The sequence below is a fragment of the Blennius ocellaris genome, assembly GCF_963422515.1.
Source record: "Blennius ocellaris genome assembly, chromosome: 13".
In the NCBI taxonomy this organism is placed as follows: domain Eukaryota; kingdom Metazoa; phylum Chordata; class Actinopteri; order Blenniiformes; family Blenniidae; genus Blennius; species Blennius ocellaris.
Window position 1 is genome coordinate 21,820,102 of NC_137662.1, and position 26,705 is coordinate 21,846,806.

The following is a 26,705-nucleotide window of genomic DNA, read 5'->3' on the forward strand; positions in this document are numbered from 1 at the left end:
CATGTAGAGAAACTGAGCACAGAAATGATTTTTGAGTGCTCAATCTTAAATTCTTCTTTGCGCAATTTTAATTTTTCCTTAAAATACGCGGGCTACTTTGCTGAAGCACGAAGCAATGGTGATTCTGTGACTTCCTTATGGTACACAAAGACTTACTTTGTATATTAAAGGCTGTGTGTTTGTGCTCTTCCTTTATTTGTTTGTAATGTTTCATATACGTTAAAAATTAAAAGAATCAAAAACCAAGATTTACTTCCTGTATACATTTACACGTACTTCCGGTTTTGAGAGAGAAATGGCAGCGCTCTTTATTCGCAGATCAGTACCCGTGGAGAACTTACTCGATGACGTCAACTGTATGCGCCGTTACTCTGGCAACGCTTGCTAACTCTCTTTTAGCCATCTTAGCATATCGACTCGAAAAAGAGAGTTCTGATGCCCAAAATCAGGTAAAAACTATCGCGTATGCAATGTCCTCCACTTTGAACCACCACTACGCGGATTAGTTGATGTTTCGTTGTGTTTACACGCTGCTTTGTGTTCGTGTCCACCAGCCCGGACACCTTATGGGAGCAGGCCGCGGCGGAGGTCCAGAGCCGGGAGAGAGGAGACGCAGAGAGGGACGGAGGAGAGGCCGTCAGCGAACGGAGCGTGTTTCTGATGGGCAGCAAAGCTGGGGTGCGTTTAGCTGCGGTGCACATAACTGAAACATTCCCACCTTGCTGTAAATGACTGATCCGTGAGCCCGCGTGTGTCTCCGTCAGGGTAAAACGTCCATCCTGCTCAGATGCCTCGACAGGTGAGTCACCTGTTGACCAGCTGGTTTATCCATCATCAGGCCTGTTTATGCTGAAGGGATCATCAGTGCTTAACTATACACCATTAAACATAAATCCGTATACATTTGAGATCAAACTAACAATTAGATACTTGCAGTGCAAGGCAAATCTATTTCTATAGCACCATCCAGTGCTTTGCAAGGAAATGCATTCAGACAAAGTAATTAGAAAACACTTTACACAGAAAAATAAATAACGTGAACAATATTTTAATATATGGGGACTAAAAGCTACTTCACCTTGTTTCTAATGCCACTAATCTTAATGTATTTAGGCCAAAACCATTCAAAGCCTTATAGACAAAAAGTCAGATTATGAAGTTATTCCTTGGATACACAGGCAGCCTATTGCAATGATTAAAGCACAGGTGTAATTAGCATGGTGTAAAAGTCAATCTGTTTGTCCAATAATTCAAATTGAGACACTTGCCTCAACATTTTTTGGTCAAGTGTTGCTCTCAGCAGATTCAAGGCAAAATTGCCTCTTCTCTAGATTGCTGTAATCTTCTGAAAACAAGAGTGGATTTACCGGCAGCTCTGAACTCTACATTTCCATTTATTGTCCTCATGAATAACTGATACTGTTTTTATATCCGCCAGAGACGACCCTTCCAAGCCTACTCTGGCACTGGAGTACACGTTTGGCAGACGAGCCCGAGGACACAATACAGTAAGGACGTTTTGGACGAGTCTCATGAGATGAAGACACAAAACATAATTGTTAATATTAATATTCTTCTTCAACTCCCCCTTTTTAAAAAATAAAATGGGATGAGCATTAAACTGCATTTCACTACAGTATTTTCTAGTCATTATTATAAACTATACAGAATTCAATAAAGCCTACTGGGGTTTTTTTTTATTTTTATTACTCCTAATAAATACGCCAGGCCTTTAATCGTTTACAGATGATGTTGTCTTCTTTCAGCTGAAAGATGTTGCTCACCTGTGGGAGCTGGGAGGCGGGACTTCTCTCTCCGACCTGGTCCAGATTCCCGTCAGCCCCGGCAGCATCAGGTTGGTCACTCAAACACGTTTTTTTGTTTTTTTTCCTTGAATCACTTAACTTTCCTTACTTAACTTCAGCCTTAAGTAAGTTGCAACTTTCAAGAGTCTCCCTTCGTGTCTTTTTCTCAGTTCTTTCTCAGTGATCCTCATTTTGGATCTGTCGAAACCCAACGCTCTGTGGGCCACCATGGAGAAGCTGCTGCACGCAACACAAACGCAGTTGGAGAAAATCTCTTCCGAGCTACAGAAAGCCGAGAAATCCAAACACGGAGCCAAGCATGGGACGTCTGTCCAGTCAGCGTCACGTGTCTTACCCAAAGACTATCCTGTAAGAAGCCAGCAGCTCATTACAGCCACCATTATAGTAATCTCATGTTCACAGAGCGTTTATAGGGAAGTGCCGGGGTTTTTTTTTGTAAAATTTGTAAATTGTACTCATCAAAGTACATAATTCTAATCTGTCTTGCAGGACCGAGAGCTGATCAGTCCCTTTCCTGTCCCTCTGCTCATTATCGGCAGCAAGTACGACATCTTCCAGGTAAGACGGGTGCCTGTGTGTGTGTGTGTGTGTGTGTGTGTGTGTGTGTGTGTGTGTGTGTGTGTGTGTGTGTCATGGACATCACCTCCAGAAAATGGTGGACTTTGACAACTTTTCCACAAACTTTTGGTGTTTCAAGCATTACGCCTGTTAATGATACAGCTTTGTTTTTGAATACTGGGATCGTTTCATGGTGAGAATTAAAAGTGTCGTTGTCCTCAGGAGTTCGACCCTGACAAGAAGAAGCTGGTCAGTAAAACACTGCGCTTCGTTGCCCACTACCATGCGGCATCTCTTATTGTAAGTGTGCTTTACTCTTCATGCAACACAATCACAACAATCATGTTCCGCCTATTTTTTTTTTTTTTTTTTACTGAATTTCCTTTTGTGTTGTTTGTGTCACCTTTTCAAAACAAAACAATTAGTTTACGAGCGTCAAATCGGAGAGCCTGATGTTGAAAACCAAGAGTTTCTTCTCACACCTTGCTTTCGGTCTGGAAAAAGGGTGAGGAAGCTTTTCAACTATTTGTTTAACGCTTATACTTGATAGATATTTTAAAGTGCACTACATTCTCGGACGCTTTGCATTGGTGTATTTCCAAGTCTCTTTTCCACAGTCTATTTTAAGACTAGAGTACGTTCCTCCGTCCTCCTATGATTATAGAGATTAATCATACATAATGGAGTCCATGTGATAAATGCAATTAAAAAAAAAGATACAATTGATACACAAGTAAACATTTGTCTTTCTGAATTTTAATGATTGCACTGTCATCTTTCTGAACGTAATCAGGAAAACCGTTTCGATTGACCCCTCCAAGCCTCTCATCGTCCCAACAGGCTCAGACTCCTTCAGCCAAATAGGTGAGCACAGCACCACCCAGTGGCTGAAAGCAGTAATGCATTATAATTTGAGCCTGATAGAGAGACACTACGTTGATAATCATGATGTAATGATCATTTGGAGTCCATGCGACATACAGAAAGTGATATATTTTTACTCCTGCCAGTGTAAACATTGTGTTTTGATTCAGGTTCCCCTCCGACTACTGATGTGGATATAACGTCTCTCCATGCCAAGAACCCCAAGGACCTGTGGAAGAAAGTATACGAGCGCGTTTTCCCTCAACAGGTAATCTACTCTCCAGTGGCAGCCACTTCAAAATAAAAATGCACAATATGTCCTTGCGATTCTGCGCGTTTACACAAAAAAAACAGTCAATTTAATGTGTTTCCATATGACGTCGTCACAGAACACCGACGAGCAGAGGGAACTAAAGGATCCGGCCAGAGACCCCCAGTACGCTGAGCCTCAGATTGACGCCATGCGAGCACAGAAGGACCAGGTGAGATGTCGACGATGTCGTGACGCAGCAATATGCAGATCAAGCAGATTCATTAGAAATGTCTCTTTCCTATAAACCCCCGACCTCTGGTCTCCTCTGCCAGAGGCCAATATGAAAGGAAGATCATGAATTATTGAAAGTTCAAAGCTTCTGAATGCTTCTATGATCTACAATTAATTAGAAGTATAATTCGAAATGATCTTTCACGTAGTAATTTAAAAATCAAAAGCAGTAATGGAGGAAAAAAGAGTGCACACTTCATTGAAAAGCATCTAAATGTCATTAAAAGGCCAAACAATGAAAAAAAAAAAGTTTTATTAAATGTGAAGGCTCCTTAGTAAAATGGGAAACTTTACTGTACTTGACATGCATTTATGGATATTAATTTATTAGCACTGTGTGTTGACACAAGGGGGAGACATACTTTGGTTTTAGTGGCGGCTAAATTGCAGGTCAAAATGTTCCAAATATTTTTTTTTTACAGCTTCTGAATCAGCTTGAAATGCACTTTTCTTCTATATAAAAAAAAAAAACAAAAACCCAAAGTTGTCCCACATTCCAAATTAATTGTCCCTAAGAATCCAGTGTTGTGGTAAACTACCCCGTGCGCTGGACTCACAGCCGTCTGAAACCAGGCTAATACCCCAGAGTCACCCTGCCGTCCTTGACTTGTGTAGTAATATTTCTCTCATGGCCTCATAAGCAGATTGTCTTTATAGTCCCAGGTCATAAATGTAGAGATTAGCGGCGTTTGCTGTCGCCCTTGCAACACGGTGGCACTTGAACGGCAGTGACCCGCCGGGAGGCCACGAACCTGAAATCGTGAAACCACACTTCACGGGATCTGATCTCTCACCTGACGCTGGTCAGCTCCGCTATTGGACGACTCCAAATGAGCGTCATGGGAGGAGCCAATGACACATACAGGATAGAGGTTTATTGCTAATGGAACTACATGTTAGGTTTACTCTTTACGGTTCTGCAAAACGCCGTTTATCATTCTATTAGAAATACAGATATTTCTGCACTGAATAACCTGCATTGTTTCCCTTTGTATGATTTTTTTCCCTCTCTTCTGATGTGTTTTCCAGGAGCTGGAGCAGTACAGGAGGAATGCCAATAAGTCCTGGAAAGGACTGGATTTGGAAACATGACATCTTTATTACACAACCAAAACATGTACAGTACACATTATAGTGTTTATTTATTTATTGTGTTACACTTTTTGATATTGATTTGCAATTTATTAATAATGAAATATACATATAATAAATTGATTGTTACTTATGAGGGAAATAAACGTATTTATACAACTGGAAGAAGGCAAACACACACACACACACACACATGTCCAATGAGTGTAATGCGACATGTTGACTAAGTAAAGTGGTTTTCATACATTTTGAATTTGTTCAGGTCTTGATAAACGTTTTGACAAAAAATTTTATGGAATCTGAAGCTTCTTCTCCCTCTAATGACTTCTCAACCTTTTAGAAAATTACATTTTGAACTATCAGGTGGCAGAAAATAGAGACAAGATTCATGTTCCATGTGTGGAACGTGAACTTCACGGTACTGTGAATAACACACATTATGGAAACATCCAGATATTAGAACGTAAACACTCTCACACATTGCACTTTTTTTTTTTTTTTGACATACCTAAAACAATAAATTCTAAATAAATTCTGGCTAAAAAGACTCGATTGCAGGCGTGATGAAGACATTCAACTCTATATTAGTTTCCTTTATAAATTCACTGATTTAATCAGGTCGAGAATAGGTGAAGTTGCTCAAGTCTCTTGTTCGGTCGCTGCCCATGCCTTCTATAACAAACCAGTTTGATTGACTTTGACATTTACACATCAGCTTTTTAATATACTACCAGCTTATTCTTTGGTACGACGGTGACCCTCTCTGAAAACCTCGAAAGAGATTTTCGACAAAAGGCAGTGACCGTCGGCGCTTACCGGAGCGAGGAAACGTCCCCGTTATGAGCTCAGCGTCTCAGTGACGCACCAGCTTGTCCCTGATCTTGAAGCTGATCATGCCCAGCAGCAGCAGGGCGGGCAGGAAGGCGTACAGGAGGACGAAGTCGAGTGTGTATCGGTTCAGGGCGCCGGGGTAGCCCTCGTCGATGATCTGGCTGCCGTGCGTGACCATACACGTTCCCGGCAGAGTCCTGGTGGAATCTGCAACCACACGGAACACGCGCGCTTTAACCGGTCAGTCACGTTCAACTGGCTGGGGGAGGGGGGGGGGTACACAAACTCACTGCACGCAAAGTGAAGATCGTGGAACTCGGTGACGATCAGGAGCTCGCAGCTGTACTTCTGGAAGGTCAAGTAACTGAGTCCCTGGAAGACGGTCGGCATCTGCTGGGTGCTTCTGTTGGTAAGGACGGCGAGGGGAAGGTCAGCAGTGACGGCTTTAACGCCTTTATCTTCAGTGAAGACCACAAACGGCTTCCCGTTTAAAGATTCATAAACAATAATGTGCGTGGAGAAACGTATCCTGCCTTAGGAAGCCGGATCCCACCAAGATCCCTGCGATGTTGAGCAGAGCCACTCCGGTGTTCACCATGTTGGGGTCCTGGACCACTCCCAATAGAACGACCGTCAGCAACTCACCTGGAAACGGGCAACAACAACAGAATTGCTGAATTAAAACGGGGTAGCGATGGGAGAATGTTCACACGAGGAAACGTGTACGTGAAACGGTTGGGGCGTGACTTTTCCTTATCAGTTCACCTATGATATGTGGCACAAGGACGACGGCAGTGAAACACAGAAAGCGCAAAGTTTCAGGGTGCATCCCGACTGTCCTGATCCACAGAGAGAGAGAGAGAAGAGGAAAAAAAAAGTTATTGCAAAACGCGAGACCCACCAGTGAGTCGGAGAGGACATTTATACCAACCAGTAGAGGAAGGAGCTGAAGATGACGACGCTCAGGATGCTGAACGGCAGGATGTGGAAGATGTAGGCCAAGAACATTTGCCATTTACTGTAAAGTCCATCCTGGCTCTCCTGGTCACCGATGGCTCGTAACGCCGGGACTGTTGAGGCCGGCAACACAAATTAATTCTTGGCCCCGGCATAAATGTCGAGACGGCAAAGACACTGTCATATCTGTCGTTCGTTATCTGCGAAATTCAAGGACAGGGCGATTTCACCGGCGACTATCTGTGGCTGTTTGGGTGCTCGTGGCGTGACCCGTCGTATCTCCTCTTGCAATCACCTCCTATCGCTGAAGGTTGTTTTTTTTTTTTTTTAATCTCAGACGATAACCGAAGAAAGCACCCCGGGAGATTATGACACAATAAAGCTAATGTCGTCCATTTCCATCTTCTGTATACTTTTATCCAACGCGTCACACAAACACACACTGGCACATTTTGAATCGCAAAATAGCCACAACTGCATGTTTTTTAGACTGCGGGAGGAAAGTGCCCAGAGAAAACCCATGCACAGGAAATTATATCATATTCAATGGATTTTTTTTAGCTCCACTGTCGTGGCTCCATGAAACTTTTACAAAATCATGTGTGAATAAACATTTAACTTAAAAAATAAATAAATATATATATATATATATATATATATATATATATATGAATGAGGGGGGAAATTATAACATGGGTTTAAAAAACCCCGAAATAACTTGAATTTCCAAGAGGAAAAAAGGGGGAAAACATGCAAAACTGTTTAAAAGGATGGTTAAAACAGCTAAAATGTGAAAACTGTCTCCAAAAAATGCTGAAAAGCAGGAATGAAACTGCTGAAATACTCTGAATTGTTATTGAAACTTCATTTCTGAACTTCGTGTATCAAAACCATATATGAAACTTTATAAGCTGCGTTCACCTCAGTTTAAAGGTTCGAGGTGTTTTGCAGCTAAAAACGATTTGTAATACTACAAGTAAGTGTCCTGCGACAAACAACAAAATACATCCATCCATCAATTCGTTCATTGGAGTTAATCCCGGCTGAATATGGTGAAAGGCAGGTCACAATCCATCACAGGACAAACACAAAGAAACGGACAACCAGATTATCTGAAGTCACTGCAGCTGCCATAAAAACAACCTATCATGAACCTGCTAAACTCCAGGTGGTGTGTGTGTGTGTGTGTGTGTGTGTGTGTGTGTACAGATAATGCAGCATCAACGCTGTGGGTTTGTAGGTAAAGGGGCATTCGGGTTTTCTGACCCCTAAATGGAGAACAGTTCATTTGTCCTTGTGTTGTGTTGAATTAAATAAGTATTGATAGAAACCTTTTGTCTGATCCGCACAGTTGCGCTCTGTGAAAATCCCAACCACCTTGGAAAAACTCTGAAAGTGCAAAGAGTCTCTGGAGTCACGTAACACACAAAATCTGAGTTTGATTTTGACGCTTTTTTTTTGTGCTAAAAACCAAGAGAAACGGCACGCAGCACATTCCTTTCAGCCACTGAACAGGAGATAAACGAGCCGACACAGGCTGAGATAAAGACATTTCAAACATGCTGCTTTACAGAGATAATGTATTGCTTATACTCGGGTGATAGCCGGCATGCGCTTCACGCTTTCCCTGGAGTCATCGTATCCACCTCATGTAGATATTTATTGGATGATGTTATCAGACGCGGGAAACACAGTGTTCTCTAATGCCACCCAGGCATTATGCAAACGATGAATTACTGTAACCCGCTTCACTGATAACGTGGCGTTTATATCAAACGCCGAGGTTGTTCTTTTGCCCAGTTTGGTTTTTCTTTGAAGCAGGGATCAAATTTTAGCAATACTTCAGCTTGAAAATGGAATCAAAGTTGGATTATATCTATATTCGACGCAGCGTACGTGCAATGCAATCACTTTGTGAAGTCGGCGGAACTCACAGAGAGCGACGGCGTTCAGCATGCCGGTGTAGGGCGACGCGCCGATGCTCTGGTAGATGATGCCGATGCGATCCTGCACGGCCCCCTTGGTCACGTCGTTGTCTAACTGCGTGACGAAGAACGCCACGAACAGGCCGTAGATCAGGTTCTGGGACAGACGCATCAGGACGCCCATCCGGTCTCTGGAGAGGTTTCTCGCTGTGCGTCTGCACACAAGAGACACACGGACACAGACATGATGTCAGTCCAGGTCTTTTTTTTTTTTTTTTGCTGCACACAGAAACAAATGCATGTGGATTTCTACTCGTGTAAACAAATATCAGGTCAAACGGTGTCACCAAATTGCCTAAAGTTCCTAAAAGCCCCCCCCCCCCCCCCCTCCCCCCCGCCCGGATAAAAAACAAATGAGAAATATTCTTTTTCAGTGAGACGCGACAATGAGCGTTGGCTGTGTGGAGTTTCAGCTGGCTGGGATCATTTACTGCAGTGTCTTCTGTTCCGCGGGTTTACGTCCTCAATGTGTTCCCAACAAGATCCAATTGAAAGTCAGTCTCCACGGCCGAACCCTCGCCCTAACCCTAACCCTAACCCTACCCCTAACCCTTACCTGAAACCTAATCCTCCCTTCCTTGCCTAAGTAAGTAGTACCTAACTTCCTTCCCTTCCTCCTACCCTCCCACCCTCTACCTTTCCTAAACTAAACCTCTCTCCTTCCCCTGCCTAAACCTAATTTCCTTCCTCCTTCCGACCCCCGCCCCTCTACCTTCTCTAACCCTAACCTCCCCCCCCCTCAATACCCCTCCCCCTACCTAAAATCAAAATCTTCCCTTCTTTGCCTAAACCTAACTCCCTTCCCTTCCTCCTACCCTCCCACCCTCTACCTTTCCTAAACTTAACCTCTCTCCTTCCCCTGCCTAAACCTAATCCTTGATCCCCTTTCAAACTACCTTCCCACTGTACCTTACCCACATTTAGTTCCCCCTATAATGCACAATCTTAATATTTCTTATTTGTCTTATGACACAATTATAAGCCGATTATATGGGTTTTTTGCTTTTCTATAAAGATATTGTTCTGTTGCCCGTGCCTTTCTTTCCTATGTCCCAAACCTAACCCTAACCCTAACCCTAACCCTAACCCTAACCCACCAGAGAAGGCTTTGCCTGCCGATCTGTGTCGGGAGTTCCATTCGTCAACCAGGCCCCCTAAAAGGCCTCATTCTTGAGCCCTGGACTTGCTGGTGTCCATGAATGATTGTCCTCACATCCGCCTGTCGCCTCTCAGTAGGGACGAGGAAGAGACCACCTCTTATCGTGGAGTTTGGTTCCAGAGCCGATGCTGCCTGGACGACATCCAGCCATACCTCTCCACGGCGCCCTGCACTCTTACAGACCGCGAGCGTTGCACATGGGGTACACAATACCACCTTCTTGGGGATAATTTAGAATTTCTTTGTCTTCGCGGCTGATTTATTTGCCTCAACGGGAGCATACTGGCTCTGTCAGTGTACCGCTTTCAAAACAGTTGTTTGAATGTGGCTCAAACAAACACGCACGTTGGGGTTTCGCAACTGACCTGAGCAGAACTCCCAGCTTCGCAGCGCCGCTGGGCGACTCTTTGCTTTTAAAGGGGATCTCCGGTTTGTCTGGACGCTGCAGGCTCTGCTCCGCTTTCCCCAGCATCTCCTGGTAGATGGCTGACCTCTGATAGGACGACGTGATCTCATGCATGCGGCTGAATGTGGCCGCCTCCCTCTCACTGTTGCGTGTGTCCACGGAGGTGAAGTCAACTGCGCACGCAAATGTTTTCCACGTTACGCTTTGTTTGCGGTGTGTTAAATCGTGTTGTGGCGGCCACGCCAGCACACAGTACCATAGATGTCGAAGGGGTTGCAGTACTCTGGACACTCGTATCCACATTGGCTGAAGAAGTCCACCATCTCTTCCGGCTGCCCACAAAACACCAGCTCTCCGCGCGACATTATCGCTATCCTGCTGAACACCTAGGAAGAACGTCATCGGGAAAGACTTGGACTTTTAGGCCCACGGATTTGACCTGGAAAGGAATTTTCACAAGTCTTCCTTTCGTCCCCCAAAAACTCACCCTGAACAGCTCGGAGCGAGGCTGATGGATGGTTACTATGACGATACGGTTCCTCTTGGCCATCTGCGCCAGCAGCACCACGATCTGATTGGCCGTCATGCTGTCCAGGCCGGTGGTGGGCTCGTCCAATAGGATCACCCCTGCGGCAGTGACATCATCGTCATCATCGTGGTTGCAGGTTGGTCACCCGGCGAGGAAATTAGATCAAGTGGAAGGCAGGACAATGACTCTTTTCTCTCAGAAACTTTTAAATGGACTTTTTATTAAGTGCCATACGCAGGACTCTCACTGGGGCCAACTTAACTTGGGGAGATAAAGTGAGTCCTTTTTTTTTTTTTAGATAATTACTCTAATTAAGACAATTAAAAGATTGCCTCTTTGCATTATGAAAGCAGAGTGGAATTAGCAGATGCTTTAATTGTGAGATTAATTCATTTCCTGGTTGATTGGAGAGGCAGCGAATGGAAACTCCTCGTGACTGCGTGTGACTGACTTGGTGTGTGTGTGTGTGTGTGTGTGTGTGTGTGTGTGTGTGTGTGTGTGTGTGTGTGTGTGTGTGTGTGTGTTCATGGTCATTTTAATCCTGAATGAGGACTGAGACCCTTCCTGGTCCCTGGAGGACTGGATGCCTGATAAACTACACCTGGGATAAGTGCACGTGCACGTGCACACACACACACACACACACACACACGCTCCGAGGTGTGTCTCTGCTCATTCCCTTCACGGTGTGATAACCCAGTCTTTTAATACTCTACTCCATCTCTCCCTCCATCCGGTTCTCTGTCCTTTCCTTCTTCCCTTCCTTCTTGTACCCTTCTGTTTTCTCCTTGCGTGGAGTTTTTAAAGGCCGTTTGGCGAGAGAAGGGTCACTTGGTGAACATTATTCTCTACTCAGTCTGGAAAAGTTCTGTCTCTGGTCTGGCCGCGACACCACAGCACATGCGGGACGTAGATATTTATATGTAAGTGAAGAAAAGAAATACAGAAAATAGAGCACATTTATAGTGTTTATATTTTGCTGATTTTAACCAACTGACAAATTAGAACCTCGGAGGTTGTGTTGTGTTCTCACACACACACACACACACACACACACACACAGTCTGCAGGTCAATATTCTGACACCTTTAGACACTGTGACGACACCTTTTCTGTGTTCTTTGCCTCAGATTAGCGCCCGTTGGGAGTAGTTCTCCTCAGGCACGTGAAGAAGCCACTCACTTGGGTCCTGAAGCAGCTGGCTGGCGATGGAGACCCTTCGCCTCTCGCCCCCAGAGATCCCGGGGAACACACGACCCCCGATGACACTGTGGGCCACGTGGGTCAGGCTGAGCTCGGCCATCACCGACGACACCTGCACAGGAACCAGGGGGTCAAAGGTCAGGTGGCTTTGTTAAGGCAGGGTAACATTTGGGTTACACGAAAGTATAAAAGAAAATATAAAAGTTTTTATATAACCAGAAATTACGTTATAGAAACAACTTAGCGGATAAAGCAGTATACTAGATATACTGGATGGATGGATAGTTATGATGATATAATCAAACAGGGATTTTTGAACTGATGACTTAAGTAGTGAGCGGATTTAAAAAATAAAGTCCTTTTTTCAGCTGTGTTCAGGTTGTATCTGCAGATTGCATGTGACTCCAGCACATTTAATTCATAGCCAATGTCTTAACGCTGGAAAAAAACCCCGCTGGAAATGCTTTGTTGCCGATCACCTGGTGGAAACAGTTCTGAACGTGTTTTCTCTTGTGGACAAAGAAGATCTGAGATCCACCTTTCTCTTGATGGCTGCAGCCGAGTGTTTCCGCAGGGCCAGCTGCGCCGTGTAGGTCAGAGTCTCCTCCACGGTCAGATAACTCAGCAAGTTGTCACTCTGGAAAAGACAGCGAGAGAGAGAGAGAAAAGTTTGTAAAATTACTTTCAATAAAGCGAGACACAGATGTTTTTGTACTTTGAATTTTGTTGTTGTTGCTGATGTTGTTTTTTAGCATTGCAATTCATTTTTTCTGGCTCAAACGCAATTGGATGACACACCTGCAGCAAAAAATAATCAAGATATTTTTATGACCTTTGACTCTTGGAAGGAATGAACCGATAAAGTGGACATTATATTACACACTGGATCCACTCGCAGTAGCTTACTTCTGTGCTCATATGTGTATACAGTAGGTAAAACCAACAGTTCTCTGCCTTTTGGCTCGGACACACACACACACACACACACACACACACACACACACACACACACACACACACACACACACACACACACACACACACACACACACACACACACACACACACACACACACACACACACACGCTTGAACCAGCTGAACCTGCTGCCTGCCTCAATTAACACGCGGCGCCTCCCAATCCCGCTCCTCCCTATTCCCATATCTGAATGACTTTAATATCGGCGGCTCATATCACCTCCTCATCTGCAGCTTAGCGGGGGAAGTTAATGACGAGGCTTAGAGAGCAGAAGGGGGTGCTATCAGCGGAGAGGAGAGAGATGATTTGAAAAAGAAACAAGGCCACTTTTAAACCGGTGTTTTTAATTCAGGCTTTGGATACACTCGAGCACCTCTCATTGAGAGATTAAGTATATGAGGAGGCTATCAAGGGTCTTAAGTTAATTTCATATGGAGGCCAGGGGGCAGGCTTATTGGAGTTTTTTTCTTCTTTTTTTTTCTTCCGCCAAATAGGGTGTGTTCACTGAGTTTCTGAGTGTTTGTGGCGGCTGCTTTAACCACGGGCACCTTTCAGCACACGCACGCCGATCAGTTGCCCACCGCTTGTGAAATAAAAAAGGGCAAAGTTGAACCTTTTAGCGTGTGTGATGAGGAATTAAATCAAAAGTGGGACGTGCGCCTCGTTCACGTGTTCACTGCAGCTACACGCTAACATGATGCCATGAGGCCCTGCAGCGGTTCGCACGCATCCAGTGTCTGATTCCACGCTCCGTCCTGCGCAGAGTTTGCATGTTCCCAGTGACCCTTCCCACAAACTTGAAGAAAGCAGGGGTTTTAATATGATTTTTTTTTCTATTTTTGATCAATAAATTCACCGCCTGTCCGTTACGGAGTACTATTCGGGTTCGGTGGTCGAAACACTGGGGTGTTCTGTGTGTTACCTGCAGCACGTAAGAGAAACAGTCCTGATACTCCACTTGCTTCAGCTTCCTGCCGTTGACGAACACTTCCCCCAGCAGGGTGCCGGAGTTCCCGATTCTTCCGGAGACGGCGTCCAGCAGAGTGGTCTTCCCCGAGCCTTTAACACAAAGAGTACACACAGATGTTGTTGGGGGTTTTTTTTCTTAGAAATTTGACAATAATAAAGTCCCTTTGGACCCATTTCTAGGTCCATTACAAGGGCTTCAATGCCGACTCATAGAAAAATGTCACTATTTTCTGCACCATGTGAACCTTTTGCCCTTTGGACTGAGTTGAGTTCAAACCTGAGTTTCCCAGTATGCCCATGATCTGCCCGCTGTCGACGTGGAAGGAGACGTCGTTGAGGATCTGTCGAGTCCATCTCTTTCTGTAGGAGGGCAAGTCCCACCACGGACCGACGCGCTCACTGCAACACACACACACATGCAGTATGTTTACCTGAGCTAACTATGTAACGGTGTAGTAGATCATGTGCTTTTCTCATCTGCTGGTTTTTCAGCGTTTTACCTGACCGTGTAGGAGATCTTCTTGACGCTGAGACAACACGGAGGCTCTGACTGCTCCTCCCCGCCGTCCCTCCACGCATCTTTCTTCTCCTCCGACACGTACTTAAAGGACTCCCGAGCTCTCGCCTCGTCCGCCAGGTCCACCGCCTGCATGGAGTAAACCCCGTTCATGTCTCGAGCTCCCGACAGACCCGTGTTTTGGTCCCCTTCTCGCATTGCGTCGTCGGCGTTTCCACCCGGACGTCGTTCCAGGTTGTGCGATGTGAGCTCCCTCAGGAACCATAAACACACACACAGCCAGCGAGCGTTGCGTTATCTCAGGGAACTTTGATCTGAGGTTGTATAAAGAAGACAAAAAAAAACAAAAAAACACACACACACACGCTGAGCGGACCCACAGACTGTCAGTATAACTTCAGTCTACATGTGGCGTTCTCCATAGAGGCCGAAACAACAGACAGGAAACTATGAGGAACTGGATTCTTTGGCGAAGGGAGCTTATGGCCTAAAGAAGAGGAGATCTTCAGCTTGACTGGAGTCAGCCGACCTTAAAGGGAGGGAAGAAATCCGATAAAGACCGAATACGAAACCCCAACGGGACCTCCGGCAGAAGAGACGGTCAGGGGCTGTGAACCTCTGCAGACTTCATCCAGCAAGTCGTCATCATGGACTCACAGATTACTTATGTGAACGGACATTCACAGGTCAGTCAGGACAAGGTTCTTCACCGCTGCCTAACTCTTTTTGATATATTTGTATTAACAGAAACCTCTCTATGATGCACAAACACAAATTATTCAATGACATAATCAGACTGTGGTTCACCTGAGGACAAGATCTCCTCCTTTCTCAGTCACAAAACTGAATTAATCTCTATACTAAGACGGATCAGACCCAGACACAGTCTATATGAAAGATTCCTACTTTTGCTCCTTGGTTTCAAAATCCTGACGCAGTACTGGATCCACTCAAATCCACTTATCTAGTAGCTTTTACAACAGATACATACACTTTTATCAATGTTTTATGAGTGTACCACATTTAGAATATATACTGAACACTGCGGAACCATTGCATTAAACAAATGTCTTTATATCCTTTAGCTTCCAGAAATAATGTGGGGCTTTTTGTTCCTCGTGTTTACATTTAAAAAATGATATCATTAATTCAAGCACAGTTCATTATCAGTTGCATAAACAAGAGCAGCGACAGCCAATAATTTCAATACAGCGTGAATCAGTACTTTTAAAATATCAGTCGTCGGATCTGTTCTTTAAAGTCACTCATGACATGTGGGCAAAAGTGGAAAGACGTGTTATATAAGCCTTGGGTTATTTTCAAACGGACTCTGGAATCACAAACAGGCGTGCGCCCGCCGGCCAACACCGAGGAGACACACTGAGACGTAAATAACTAACAACAACAACAACCGAATCACAAGAGGTCGTGAAGTCAGTTTTGACGCATCTGAATAACACAAACAAGCATTTTTCCTACGACGTCCCTGTAATACAGCGACGCCGTTTCACATTGGCGCCAGCGCAGATGAGACACACGCCTCGTGTCCTTGTCTGAGTGGAACTCGTTGACCCGTCTGCTTCTCGCCCGCAGCATCAAGACACCGAGCTATTCTCGGCCGAGGAAGACAACAGCCTGTACTTCACCTACAGCGGCGGCTGCAACGAGCTGGAGGTCAACAACCTGCACTATGAGGTGACCCCGCGAGCAGCCAGTCAAGTCCCATGCACTCTTATCTTCTCAACTAATTGAACCTTCTCGTGTGTGTGTATGTGTGTTTCCCAGGTGGACACAGCAGCTCAGATCCCCTGGTATGAGAGGTTGTCAGAGTTTAAGTTGCCGTGGGAGATAAAAGGAGACAAGCAGACGGTCATCAACAGGCTGAGCCTCCGGGTTCGCAGCGGCCAGATGCTGGCCGTCATCGGCAGCTCAGGTGGAACACAAATTAAAAAAAAAAAAAAAATCTCAATTGAATATATCCATACAGTGAAATGTTCTCAGGTGATGTCTTTGTTCCACACGTTCCCTTTGCAGGATTATACGTCACTCAGAACAAACCACGTTCCTCATGCATGTGATGCACATGAGCAATAATTGCTCTTTGATTTGATCCTGACTTATAGTTGTGAATTACGTAGTAAAACCTAGTAATACTAAAAGAAAATTGACTTAGAAGTAGGCGATGCTCTTTATTTTGTTACTTTTCTGTGTTACTTTTCTGTTATTTGAGTTTATTTGATTTATTTTTATTTTCCTTTTTTAATTCATCTTGATCCCATTTTTAACCTGTTTGTTCTTTTTTTTCATTCTCATTCTTATTTCTATCATTATTCTCATTTTTAATCTTAATCTCATTTACTTTTGTTCTTATTCTAATTACTATTCTTATTCTCATTTCGGTTGTTATTCTCATTTTTAATTGATTGTCATTTGTATTCTTATCCTTATTCTAATTCTTATTTTATTGTAATTCTCATTCTTATTCTGATTTTTATTCTCTCATTCTTGTGTTGTTCTCATTTTTAAATTGATTGTCATTTGTATTCTTATCCTCATTCACATTCAAATTGTTATTCATATTACTAATTCTTATTGCCATTCTTTAAAATTTTTTATTTTTTTTTTAATTCTGACTTTCATTATTATCCTCATTCTATTTTATTCTCACATTTATTCTTATTCTTCACGGTAGTAGTGGGGTTATTCTTCTTCTTCTTCTTCTTATCATTATTATCATTGTTATTATTATTATAATTAGTATTATTACTATTATCATCATTATGATCATTATTATCATCATCATCATCATCATCATCATTATTATTATTACTATTATTATCATTATTACTATAATTATTATTATTACTATTATTATTATTAATAATAATGTTATTATTATTATTACTATTATTATTATTATTATTATTATTATTATTATTATTATTATTATTATTATTATTATTATTATTATTATTGAAGGTGTGTTGCTGTGGTCCCAGGTTGTGGGAAGACGTCTCTGCTGGACATAATAACGTGTCGGGGTGAAGGCGGCTCCATGACGTCCGGCGAGATCCTGATCAACGGGCGTCCCAACACGCCTCAGCTGGTGAAGAAAAGCATCGCCCACGTCCGCCAAGACGACCGGCTCCTCCCCCACCTCACCGTCCGCGAGACTCTGAGCTTCGTGGCCAAACTGCGTCTCCCCACCCACTTCACCCAGGAGCAGCGGGACCAGAGGGTAGGGTTCTTAAAGAGGATCAATACTTCACACTGACGCGGCGCCGCTCACCACGCCGACCACACGTGTCCGCAGGTGGACGACGTCATCGCGGAGCTGCGGCTGCGGCAGTGCGCCCACACCAGGGTGGGGAACGACTACGTCAGGGGCGTTTCTGGAGGGGAGAGGAGGAGAGTCAGTATCGCCGTCCAGCTGCTCTGGAACCCCGGTGAGTGGAAACGGGAACGCCGGAGGTCAGGGGGTCACGTTCTAGTTCAGCCCAGTTTGGTCTCCAACACATTGACCTCATGAACGTCTGAGGACAAGGAGGCGTGAGGACGTCTTGGAGAGGCTCACATTTTATTCACCTTTGGTTTTTCTGACAAAGAAAAAACAACAACAAAATCCCTTTTTCTGTGAAATCTAACCTGCTCTGGTGTTTCTAATGTAACGTAACAATTGTATCTGTAACAATTGTAATCGTAATGTAATAATGTAACAATTTCTGCACTTTCATTCACAATAAGATAGCAAACTTTCCCTTTTCCACGACTATATGCATTACTATTATCTGGCGTTTTCGTTTTTTTTTTTTTAAATCAACTACTTTTTCTAAAACCCTGTTGTTGTTTTTTAGCCACAATCCAGTGCAGATCTGATGTTTGACGCTCATAAGTTTAGTTTGACACTGAGATTTGTAACCTTGAGGTGTTTGCCCGACAAAAATTAGTCCATAAACTTTCAGTTTTGTAAGTGAAGTCTGTATCATTCATAGGTTTTGCATTTTGCAATACAGCATGTTGACTACATTCACGATGTATCGCCAGCAAATCACAAAATAAGGAGACCAAAAGGTCTTTTTTTTGTAAATAACCTACGGACCTGCTGCTTCCAGGCATCCTGATCCTGGACGAGCCCACGTCGGGTCTGGACAGCTTCACCGCCCACAACCTGGTCATCACGCTGTCGCGCCTGGCCAGAGGAAACCGCCTGGTCCTGCTGTCGGTCCACCAGCCGCGCTCTGACATCTTCCAGCTCTTCGACCTGGTGGTGCTGCTGTCCTCGGGGTCGGCGGCGTACTGCGGTCCGGCTCGCGACATGGTGCACTACTTCACCGCCCTGGGCCACCCCTGCCCGCGCTACTGCAACCCCTCCGACTTCTACGGTCAGTGTGAGGGTGGAACGGCGTCCGGCGGGCCTCAGGGACGATCCGCCTCTTCTTTCCTCTGAACTCTCTCTCTCTCTCTCTCTGTTTTGTCCAGTGGATCTGATCAGCATCGACCGGCGCAGTCCCGAGCGTGAGGCCGTGTGTTTGGAGCGAGCCAGAGTTCTGGCTGAGCAGTTCATGGAGAAGGTCCAAGACACGGACGACCACATGTGGAAACCTGCGGCGAACAGCTCGGCACCGGCGCCGGCGGACAGGTAACCACAGGGCCGGGGCGAGCGGTCAGCGGTCAGCCTCCATCCCCCGCTTTCCATCTGCATTACAAAATGTACCATTTATTTAGTTAAACGATAACAACAACCTAAATTGAGCTCTCCCACTACTCCGGATCAAAATGTTATCATTTATCTGCCTTTTCACTATTTATTGATTTGATGTTCAGGGACTGATCAGGAAAGTTTCACGAAACTCGATTCAATGTTTTATCTCTCTTTGTATTTTATTAATGTTCTTTAAGAATTATGAATGTGCAATAAAGTAGAAATCATCCAACACACATGTTTAAATGAACGTATATGTTGCTGCCATAGGAATGTTACGGTGGCCCTGAAGTGCAAACCACAACAACAAATCACTAAACACAACAACAAATTGAAAAACACAATCGCAAGTTTGAAAAACACAACAACAAATTGAAAAACACAATCGCAAGTTTGAAAAACACAACTGTAAATTGAAAAACACAACAGAAAGTCATTAAACGCAACAACAAATTGAAAAACAACACAAATGAAAAAACACGACAACAAATGAAAAAACACAACAACAAATGAAAAAACACAACACAAAATTGTTTTTCAATTTGTTGTGTTTTTGCATTTGCATTGTGTTTTTCAATTTGTTGTTGTGTTTAATGATTTGTTGTTGTGGTTTGCACTTCGGGGACACCGTACAATGTGCACTGTTCTTTTTTAGACAATATATTAGGAAGTATAATATAGAAATCTTAAATTGGCTCAGGTCAGCAGGATGCACTTCCATTTGGTAAGAAACATTTGGATTCAGGTTTAAACTTCGAGACGTCAGTCGTCCTTCGCTGTGTTCCGTCTCCCGCAGCTCTCAGCACGCCAACAAGGAGAAAGAAGAAGAAGTCGTCACTGTTTCCAGGAGCAGAAACCGACCGCCCGGCAAACTGCACCAGTTCACCATCCTCATCAGGTGAGAGCAAAAAAAACCACTCTCGTCCATCGTCAACGTCTCCGGTGCGACGTCTCTAAGTCTGCGTTTTGTCTCCCGCCAGGCGTCACATGTACAACGACTACAGGGACCTGGTCACGCTGTTGGTCCACGGCTTCGAGGCCCTGCTCATGTCCCTGCTGGTCGGGTGTCTGTACTACGGGGCCGGAGCGGAGCGCCTGTCCATCCAGGACACGGTGGCTCTGCTCTACATGATCGGAGCGCTCACCCCCTTCGCTGTGGTGCTGGACGTCATAGCCAAATGTGAGTCAGCGTCACACTCCCATGTCCTCCTTTCAGTGCGTTTATCACGTCTTTAGGCTTAACTTCAGTGCAAAATTAGAATCATGATCCAAACCGGAAAGTCAGTAGTTGTGTTTAGTTTCTGTCCTTATTTCTAAGTTCGTTTGATTTAATATTTTGTGTTTTATGTTCATCTAATCATACAGCTAGTGACTTCAATGATCTTGTCTTCATTCAAAACAAGAGTTTAAAAAACAAAAAAACCCAGCAAAAAGCTGAAAAACGCTTATATATGGGCGTCTTTTCACATATAATTTGAAACAAATATCATTAAAAACGTTTGCAATTTACCTTAAAAAGCAATTTAAAGGAACAAGCATGCACACACACACACACACACATACACACACACACACACACACACACACATACACATACAGTATTCTTACAGTACTCTGATATAAATATAAATATAAATATATATATATATAAATATAAATATAAATATATATATATACAAATATATATATATATATATATATATATAAATATTTATATATATATAAATATATATATTAGAGTACTGTAAGAAATACTGTACATTTGAAGTTGTGGCATCAGCTTGAAGTATTGTGAATCAGTGTAGAAAGTGTAATAAAGTATATGACCTTGGGACAGATCAGATCAGATCAGATATATTTCACAAGGTCATTCTAACCTCTGCAGTGACAATAAAAACCGAGTGCCATTAAAAAGTCATTCAAGTTTATTGTTTGATGATATCGAAAGTGATAAAACTGACAAACTTTATGGTTACGAGGTTCATTTAACTCCACGTTCATTTAACTCCACGTTTTGCTTTTAATGCTGCATAAACAATAAAACGAGACAGTGTTATAAAACGATATTTAAATGACAGCAACCGTTTAAATACTATATATAAACAGATCATTTAATAACAAAAGTGTAAAGCAGCAAAATATAGACAGGTTTTTTTTTTTTTTTACAGTTTCTGTCGGTATTTTAAAATAGACGAGCATTAGAAAGCTAGAAAAGCTTGAGGATTTAATAGAACACTGCTCGTCTGCAGGTCACTCAGAGAGAGCGATGCTGTACCACGAGCTGGAGGACGGCATGTACTCCGTCACCTCCTACTTCTTCGCCAAGGTAAGCCTCGGTGCCGCAGCGGCGTGTCCAGCAGGGGGCGCACTTGCACCGTTGCTGGAGACCCAGAGCGCTTTAAACTGTAAATCCGTCATAGGAGGGGATTTAGTGTGAGTGCATGATGCAGACACACTCACCGGGATCAAGTGTTTTTTTTTTTTTTTTTTGCATTACCGCCTCTTTATCGTACATGTTGCACAAAACACTTTGCCCCCCCCCCCCCCCCTCCTCCTCCTCCTCCTCCCCTCCTCCACCCTCCCAGGTGCTGGGCGAGTTGCCGGAGCACTGTGTGTTCACCCTGGTCTACGGTCTGCCCATCTACTGGCTGGCGGGCCTCAACGGGGCGCCGGACCGCTTCCTGCTCAACTTCCTGCTGGTGTGGCTGATGGTGTACTGCAGCCGGGCCATGGCGCTGTTCGTGGCCGCCTCGCTGCCCACCCTGCAGACCTCCGCCTTCATGGGCAACGCGCTGTTCACCGTCTTCTACCTGACCGGGGGGTTCGTCATCAGCCTGGAGAACATGTGGCTCGGTGAGCACGCCGACCGACCGGTCAAACCTCAGGACAGGAAAGGGGGACGCTGGTCGTCATAGTGATGCCGGTGTATGTGTTTAACCCCCTCCCTTCCCCTTCCCACTGCAGTGGCCTCGTGGTTCTCGCACGTCTCCTTCATGCGCTGGGGCTTCGAGGGCATGCTGCAGGTGCAGTTCAGAGGCAACAAGTACCCCGTCTCCATCGGCAACATCACCATCAACGTGGACGGCATACACGTGAGCACAAACGCGCTCGGGATCGGTGTTTAGTTCATTCCAGCCGAAGATCCGAAGGCCGAACTGTGGGACTGGTTCCCCAATCTGACCGATGACCTGTGCCCTTGCAGGTCGTGGAGGCCATGAAGCTGAACCAGTTCCCTCTGTACTCCTGCTACCTGGTGCTGCTGGCCGTCTGCCTCTGCTTCATGGCGCTCTACTTCCTGTCGCTGAAGTTCATCAAGCAGAAGTCCAGTCAGGACTGGTGATCGACCCGGCAGAGGTGGAGCGAAGGGATCTGAAGCTGCGGTTCGACTGGTTCGACACTCAAATCTAGCAGATCCGTATTTAAGCAATAAAAAAAAATAAATCCTAGTAATTTGTATTAATTTAAAAAAACAAGCAGTTTCTTATTATTTTTTTTAGAACCACATAACTGCTTGGGGTGGAACGGCGTTTCTTACCGATGCAGCAGTTCTGATATTTTACCAGCTCAAGCTGTGTAGTGGTTTGCACTCTCGCCGCACGGTGAGGAAGGACCCCGGTTGGATTCCAGTTTCGGGGGCCGCTGCATGTTTGCATGAGTTCGTATGTTTCCTCGTGCTCGCACACTTTCCCACGGTTCGAAAAACATGCATTTAAAGTTCCTCTGAACTCACCTGCTGTTGTAAGAGTGAAGAACGTGTTGCAGTACCTCCGACTGCTGCTGGATGGCAGTAGAGCACTGCTGTGACGTCAACAGTAAGAACAGTAGATTATTTTTTATTTTATTCCCCCTCCTCTGTCATGGGAGTGATTAAGAGCGCTACTTTGGCAGATATCCATCTGCAGCTTTTGCTTGTTCTCTTTTCAATCTTCTTTCCTTCCTGCTTTATCTTTTTTTTTTTTTTTTTGTATATGACAGGTTATTAGGCTTACTGGTACAATGTGTGTACCAGTATTGGGAGTTCTGGGAAAATAAGAAGAGTAGAGATTTAGTAAGTTACACTCAGAAAAAATAAATAAATCGTGTATTTCTTGTTTCCTCATAGATTGAAGGTTATGTAAGATGTGTTTTTTTTTTTTTTTGCACTGGTGCAAATGCCCACTAAATAATTTACCAACATGGTTTGAGTCCAAATGAGTAAAGCATTAAATCAAATTGCTCCACTTGAGCGTGTTTATTTCTCCACTCCGTATTCGCCGTGGCCTCGTTACTCAGTTACGAGTGACTGTTTGTGCGAAACAGAAATTCTTCTTCACATTAATCTGATACGGATAAATACTGAAAATGAGAGTCTCGTCTCAAAACCTAAGCAGCCGTATCAATATTTCTGAGGTCTGTGACGGCTGCAACGTCTTGAGTCGTGAAGAACTCCGCAGCCTGAGCCGACGAAGTGTTGGAAGGTAATAAAAGTAGAGGACTTATAAAGGAATCAGACACACAAAGTCAAATGGACACTTCAAATGGATATAAATGACCCTAATAAATGTAACATATCACCACAAATTCAGTTCAGTCAGTTTTTTCGACTTACAGAAGTTTGTATCTCCTGAAAATGAGACATTTTCTCAGCTGGTTCAGTTTATTTTAAGTGTGCATCAAATTTATTTTTTTTTTTTTTAAATTTTCTAAACATTCAGGTTAATTGGTAATAAATGTAGTTGTATGTGACAATCTGCAGAAATTTCACAGACATCAACTCACACGACCTTTTCCCGTATTTCCTGAACTCTATAAAGCCTTGATGCAGTTTTTATTATGCGTTATTCCTAAAACATCTCATTAATCAAGAAATAATTAAAACTATTAATATTTTTGTGGAAAGCACACTCGTCTTGTAAAAGGTTTCTTGAATATTTTCATGATTTAACCTGAGGGGAACTCTCAGATTCATAACATCTGAGGGAAAAGTGAATCTTCTTTTTAACATCTATGGATCAAAACTGAAATCTCTTCTGCTCAATACACCAGGTTTAAAACCAAGTACCGGCGTCGCCACGTCAAATCATTGCAACTTTAAACTTTTATTTAAGATTAAAGTAAATCAGTGTTACCTTAAAAATGTCAGAGGATCCAGTGATACGTCATTTATACTGGCAAACGATTACAATTTTCAGTCCAGTTAAAAACAGGTTTGCTCGCGATTAATTTCTATTAATCGTGATTAAATGTCATTCATATTTAATCTGAATTAATCACGTTTCATTTTGCGTGAGCAAACACGACTCGAGAAGTGCTTCGGTGAGAAGAAAACCTCTTCCTGCAGCGAGCGTATAAAGTTTTAAGTCTGTTCTGCCTTCAGTTTATATTTGTACTGAAATTACAGTTGCTTTTTCGATCAATCAGCCATTTGCAAGCCGACTTGGACGAAAAGACTTTCCAGGGGTCATTCTGCACTGCAATTGCGTTAATATTCTTAAATCAGAAGAATCATGGCGGATTAATCCATGTTGATTTTGATATAGTTTGTATATCTATTAAATCCTGCAGGTTTTTCAGTTTGCCTGTTAAAGTACAAGTTCACACCAAAAGAAGGCATATCGAGTCATTTAAAGAAAAGTTGATGCAATAAATGCTGCGCTTTCGGAGGTCAAGTAGGATTAAAAAAAAAGGAGTGCGACCGACGGATGAAGACGAACCCACAGTGGGAATCCTACCATCATTTATTAGCATAAATACTTCTGTACAGTCTCAACATCTTCATTAACATCATGGATAGTGGACAGAGTCTGAACACCCAACACTTGGAACACAAGATTTCACATTTCAGCTCAAACAAATTGTAAAAAAAGAAAAAAAAAAAAAAAGAAAAAGGGGGAGGAGAGAAGAGGAGGAAGACGATGATGGACCTTTACTCCTCGGCTGTCGCCGGCGTTTTGGCCATTTTCTGTTTCAGCTTGTCCGCATAGAACTTAAAGGACTCCTGGAGGGAGGGAGGGGGAGGGAGAGAGAGAGAGAGAGAGAGAGAGAGAGAGAGAGACAGAGAGAGAGAGAGAGAGAGACACGATTCAGCAACAAAGAAGAACCCACAGCGAACAAACGCTCACCCGACGAACGAGTCGGTGTTTCTATCTCGCCCTCTTTCCAAAACTAAGCGGCGGCGGCGGCGGCGGCCTCCTGGGTGGACCTGAACCGCCTCCCGTCTCCATCCAGGTTGTCTCGTTTCATCTTTAAATCCCCATTAATACGCAAATAAGGGATTTGTAGCACATTCCCCAAACACGCACTTCCGTCCTTTCCGCCTCTGTTCCTCTAATTAATCAGTGTTTTGATCCAGGCAAAGTGTTGTGGAGGTTGTTTACGGGAGGGGGGGGGGGGGGGGGTGGGGGGTGGGGGTGAGAGCTTTTCTGCAGATTACGCCGGCTCCTTACAATGTTGGTTTTGCGTATTAATGCAGTAATTAATGCCGATAAATGGCCTGGTTCACCGCAGAGAGGAGCGGGAGATCCTGGCAGCGTTTCAAAGGGTCAGCTTCACTAATTACGAAAAAAAACAACAAAAAACAAAATAAACTTATTTCCTCACTACTAGTTGTTTAATTTGTTGGGGTTTTGACAAAGCTCAAAGTAATTAGAAACACATTTAAAAGATGAAAAGAAAAAAAAAAAGCATTGAAAAATGCAACATTGATTTCCAGAAACGTCAAAACACTAATAATTGTTTCAAATGAGCAGAAACTTCTAATTGATTGAGCTTTTTTTTTTTTTTTTTTTAAACAAACTGTGGAGCAACTTGACTTCAGCAAAAGAAAGGAACTTGTGTTAAAAAAGGCTTTGTTAAATGTTAAAAAAAAAAAAAAATGATTCTGAATTGTACAATAGCAAAACTGATGTTTGTACACAGATCAGAACTCAACTCATATCAGAGCTTTGGGTCTTTTGTATAAAGAGGAGCCGTAATAAGGAATATGAATATGGATTTGATCAAATAAACCACAAGGAATTCAAATCAAATCAGATCTTTGAAGGATTTCTCTTGTGGAAGGGAGGAGATTTAACAATCGTCTGCTCCCGACGCTTCACTGGAACGTCAGAGAACTGTAACCAAGTACAAATACGTTTTCTCATCTGCGACCTCGGAACTTTAATATAAATACAGTATGGACTTCGAACTGGACCCAATATTCTGATGCCGTTTTGAGTTTTTAAAGCCACGTTGTAAACTTTTGCCGTGCAAAAAGGTTTTCATATTAAATAGTAGTTTCAATTACATTTTTGCATCCCATAAAATCAAATCAAAGCATTTTAAATCTTGTTCAGTGCTTCTTTATTTAAGAAAATCTGTCCCAAATAATTGAAAACAATGACGATTATTAGGATTATTTCAATTTCTTTCAATGTCATTTTTGAAAAGTGAAAGTAATTTTCTGTCTTCAAAAAGTAATTGTTACTAATTACTTAAAATAAAAAGTAACGGTAAAACAAGGCTTCAATAAGCACCGTCAATTCTTGTGTTACTTTATCACCCTGTTGATAACTGGTCCTGCATGAGTAACTATTATAATAATAGAGTACTTTAAACTTCGGCATCA

The 26,705-nt window shown here is 43.4% G+C and overlaps 4 protein-coding genes across 4 annotated transcripts in view; 2 read left to right on the plus strand and 2 right to left on the minus strand.

Annotated features, from left to right (window-relative positions):
• Nucleotides 1-435: 435 nt before the first annotated feature.
• On the plus strand, nucleotides 436-5,084 carry dync2li1 (dynein, cytoplasmic 2, light intermediate chain 1; the record flags this gene model as incomplete). Its single annotated transcript, XM_080507460.1, has 13 exons — nucleotides 436-449; nucleotides 555-678; nucleotides 765-799; nucleotides 1,439-1,508; nucleotides 1,767-1,855; nucleotides 1,976-2,174; nucleotides 2,316-2,384; nucleotides 2,607-2,684; nucleotides 2,810-2,889; nucleotides 3,178-3,248; nucleotides 3,419-3,516; nucleotides 3,638-3,730; nucleotides 4,822-5,084. 13 exons carry the CDS (start codon nucleotides 436-438, stop codon nucleotides 4,882-4,884), a joined length of 1,083 nt encoding a protein of 360 aa, XP_080363586.1. The 3' UTR covers nucleotides 4,885-5,084.
• A 653-nt stretch (nucleotides 5,085-5,737) lies between these two features.
• Nucleotides 5,738-14,616, minus strand: abcg5 (ATP-binding cassette, sub-family G (WHITE), member 5; the record flags this gene model as incomplete). Its single annotated transcript, XM_080507461.1, has 14 exons — nucleotides 5,738-5,922; nucleotides 6,006-6,118; nucleotides 6,249-6,360; nucleotides 6,481-6,554; nucleotides 6,647-6,785; nucleotides 8,607-8,812; nucleotides 10,182-10,395; nucleotides 10,479-10,608; nucleotides 10,710-10,849; nucleotides 11,934-12,066; nucleotides 12,493-12,591; nucleotides 13,855-13,991; nucleotides 14,179-14,300; nucleotides 14,402-14,616. 14 exons carry the CDS (start codon nucleotides 14,614-14,616, stop codon nucleotides 5,738-5,740), a joined length of 2,019 nt encoding a protein of 672 aa, XP_080363587.1.
• A 449-nt stretch (nucleotides 14,617-15,065) lies between these two features.
• Nucleotides 15,066-22,460, plus strand: abcg8 (ATP-binding cassette, sub-family G (WHITE), member 8; the record flags this gene model as incomplete). Its single annotated transcript, XM_080507462.1, has 13 exons — nucleotides 15,066-15,104; nucleotides 16,012-16,113; nucleotides 16,204-16,351; nucleotides 17,418-17,656; nucleotides 17,732-17,864; nucleotides 18,531-18,800; nucleotides 18,898-19,057; nucleotides 19,917-20,018; nucleotides 20,101-20,300; nucleotides 21,370-21,446; nucleotides 21,706-21,973; nucleotides 22,085-22,212; nucleotides 22,323-22,460. 13 exons carry the CDS (start codon nucleotides 15,066-15,068, stop codon nucleotides 22,458-22,460), a joined length of 2,004 nt encoding a protein of 667 aa, XP_080363588.1.
• Nucleotides 22,461-26,127: 3,667 nt separating this feature from the next.
• Nucleotides 26,128-26,705, minus strand: part of lrpprc (leucine-rich pentatricopeptide repeat containing) — a gene marked incomplete at its 3' end in the record, with an annotated part of 61,456 nt that continues 60,878 nt past the window's right edge. The window contains 1 exon segment of the mRNA XM_080507463.1: nucleotides 26,128-26,211. Within this exon segment, the coding sequence (XP_080363589.1) occupies nucleotides 26,128-26,211 (84 nt within the window).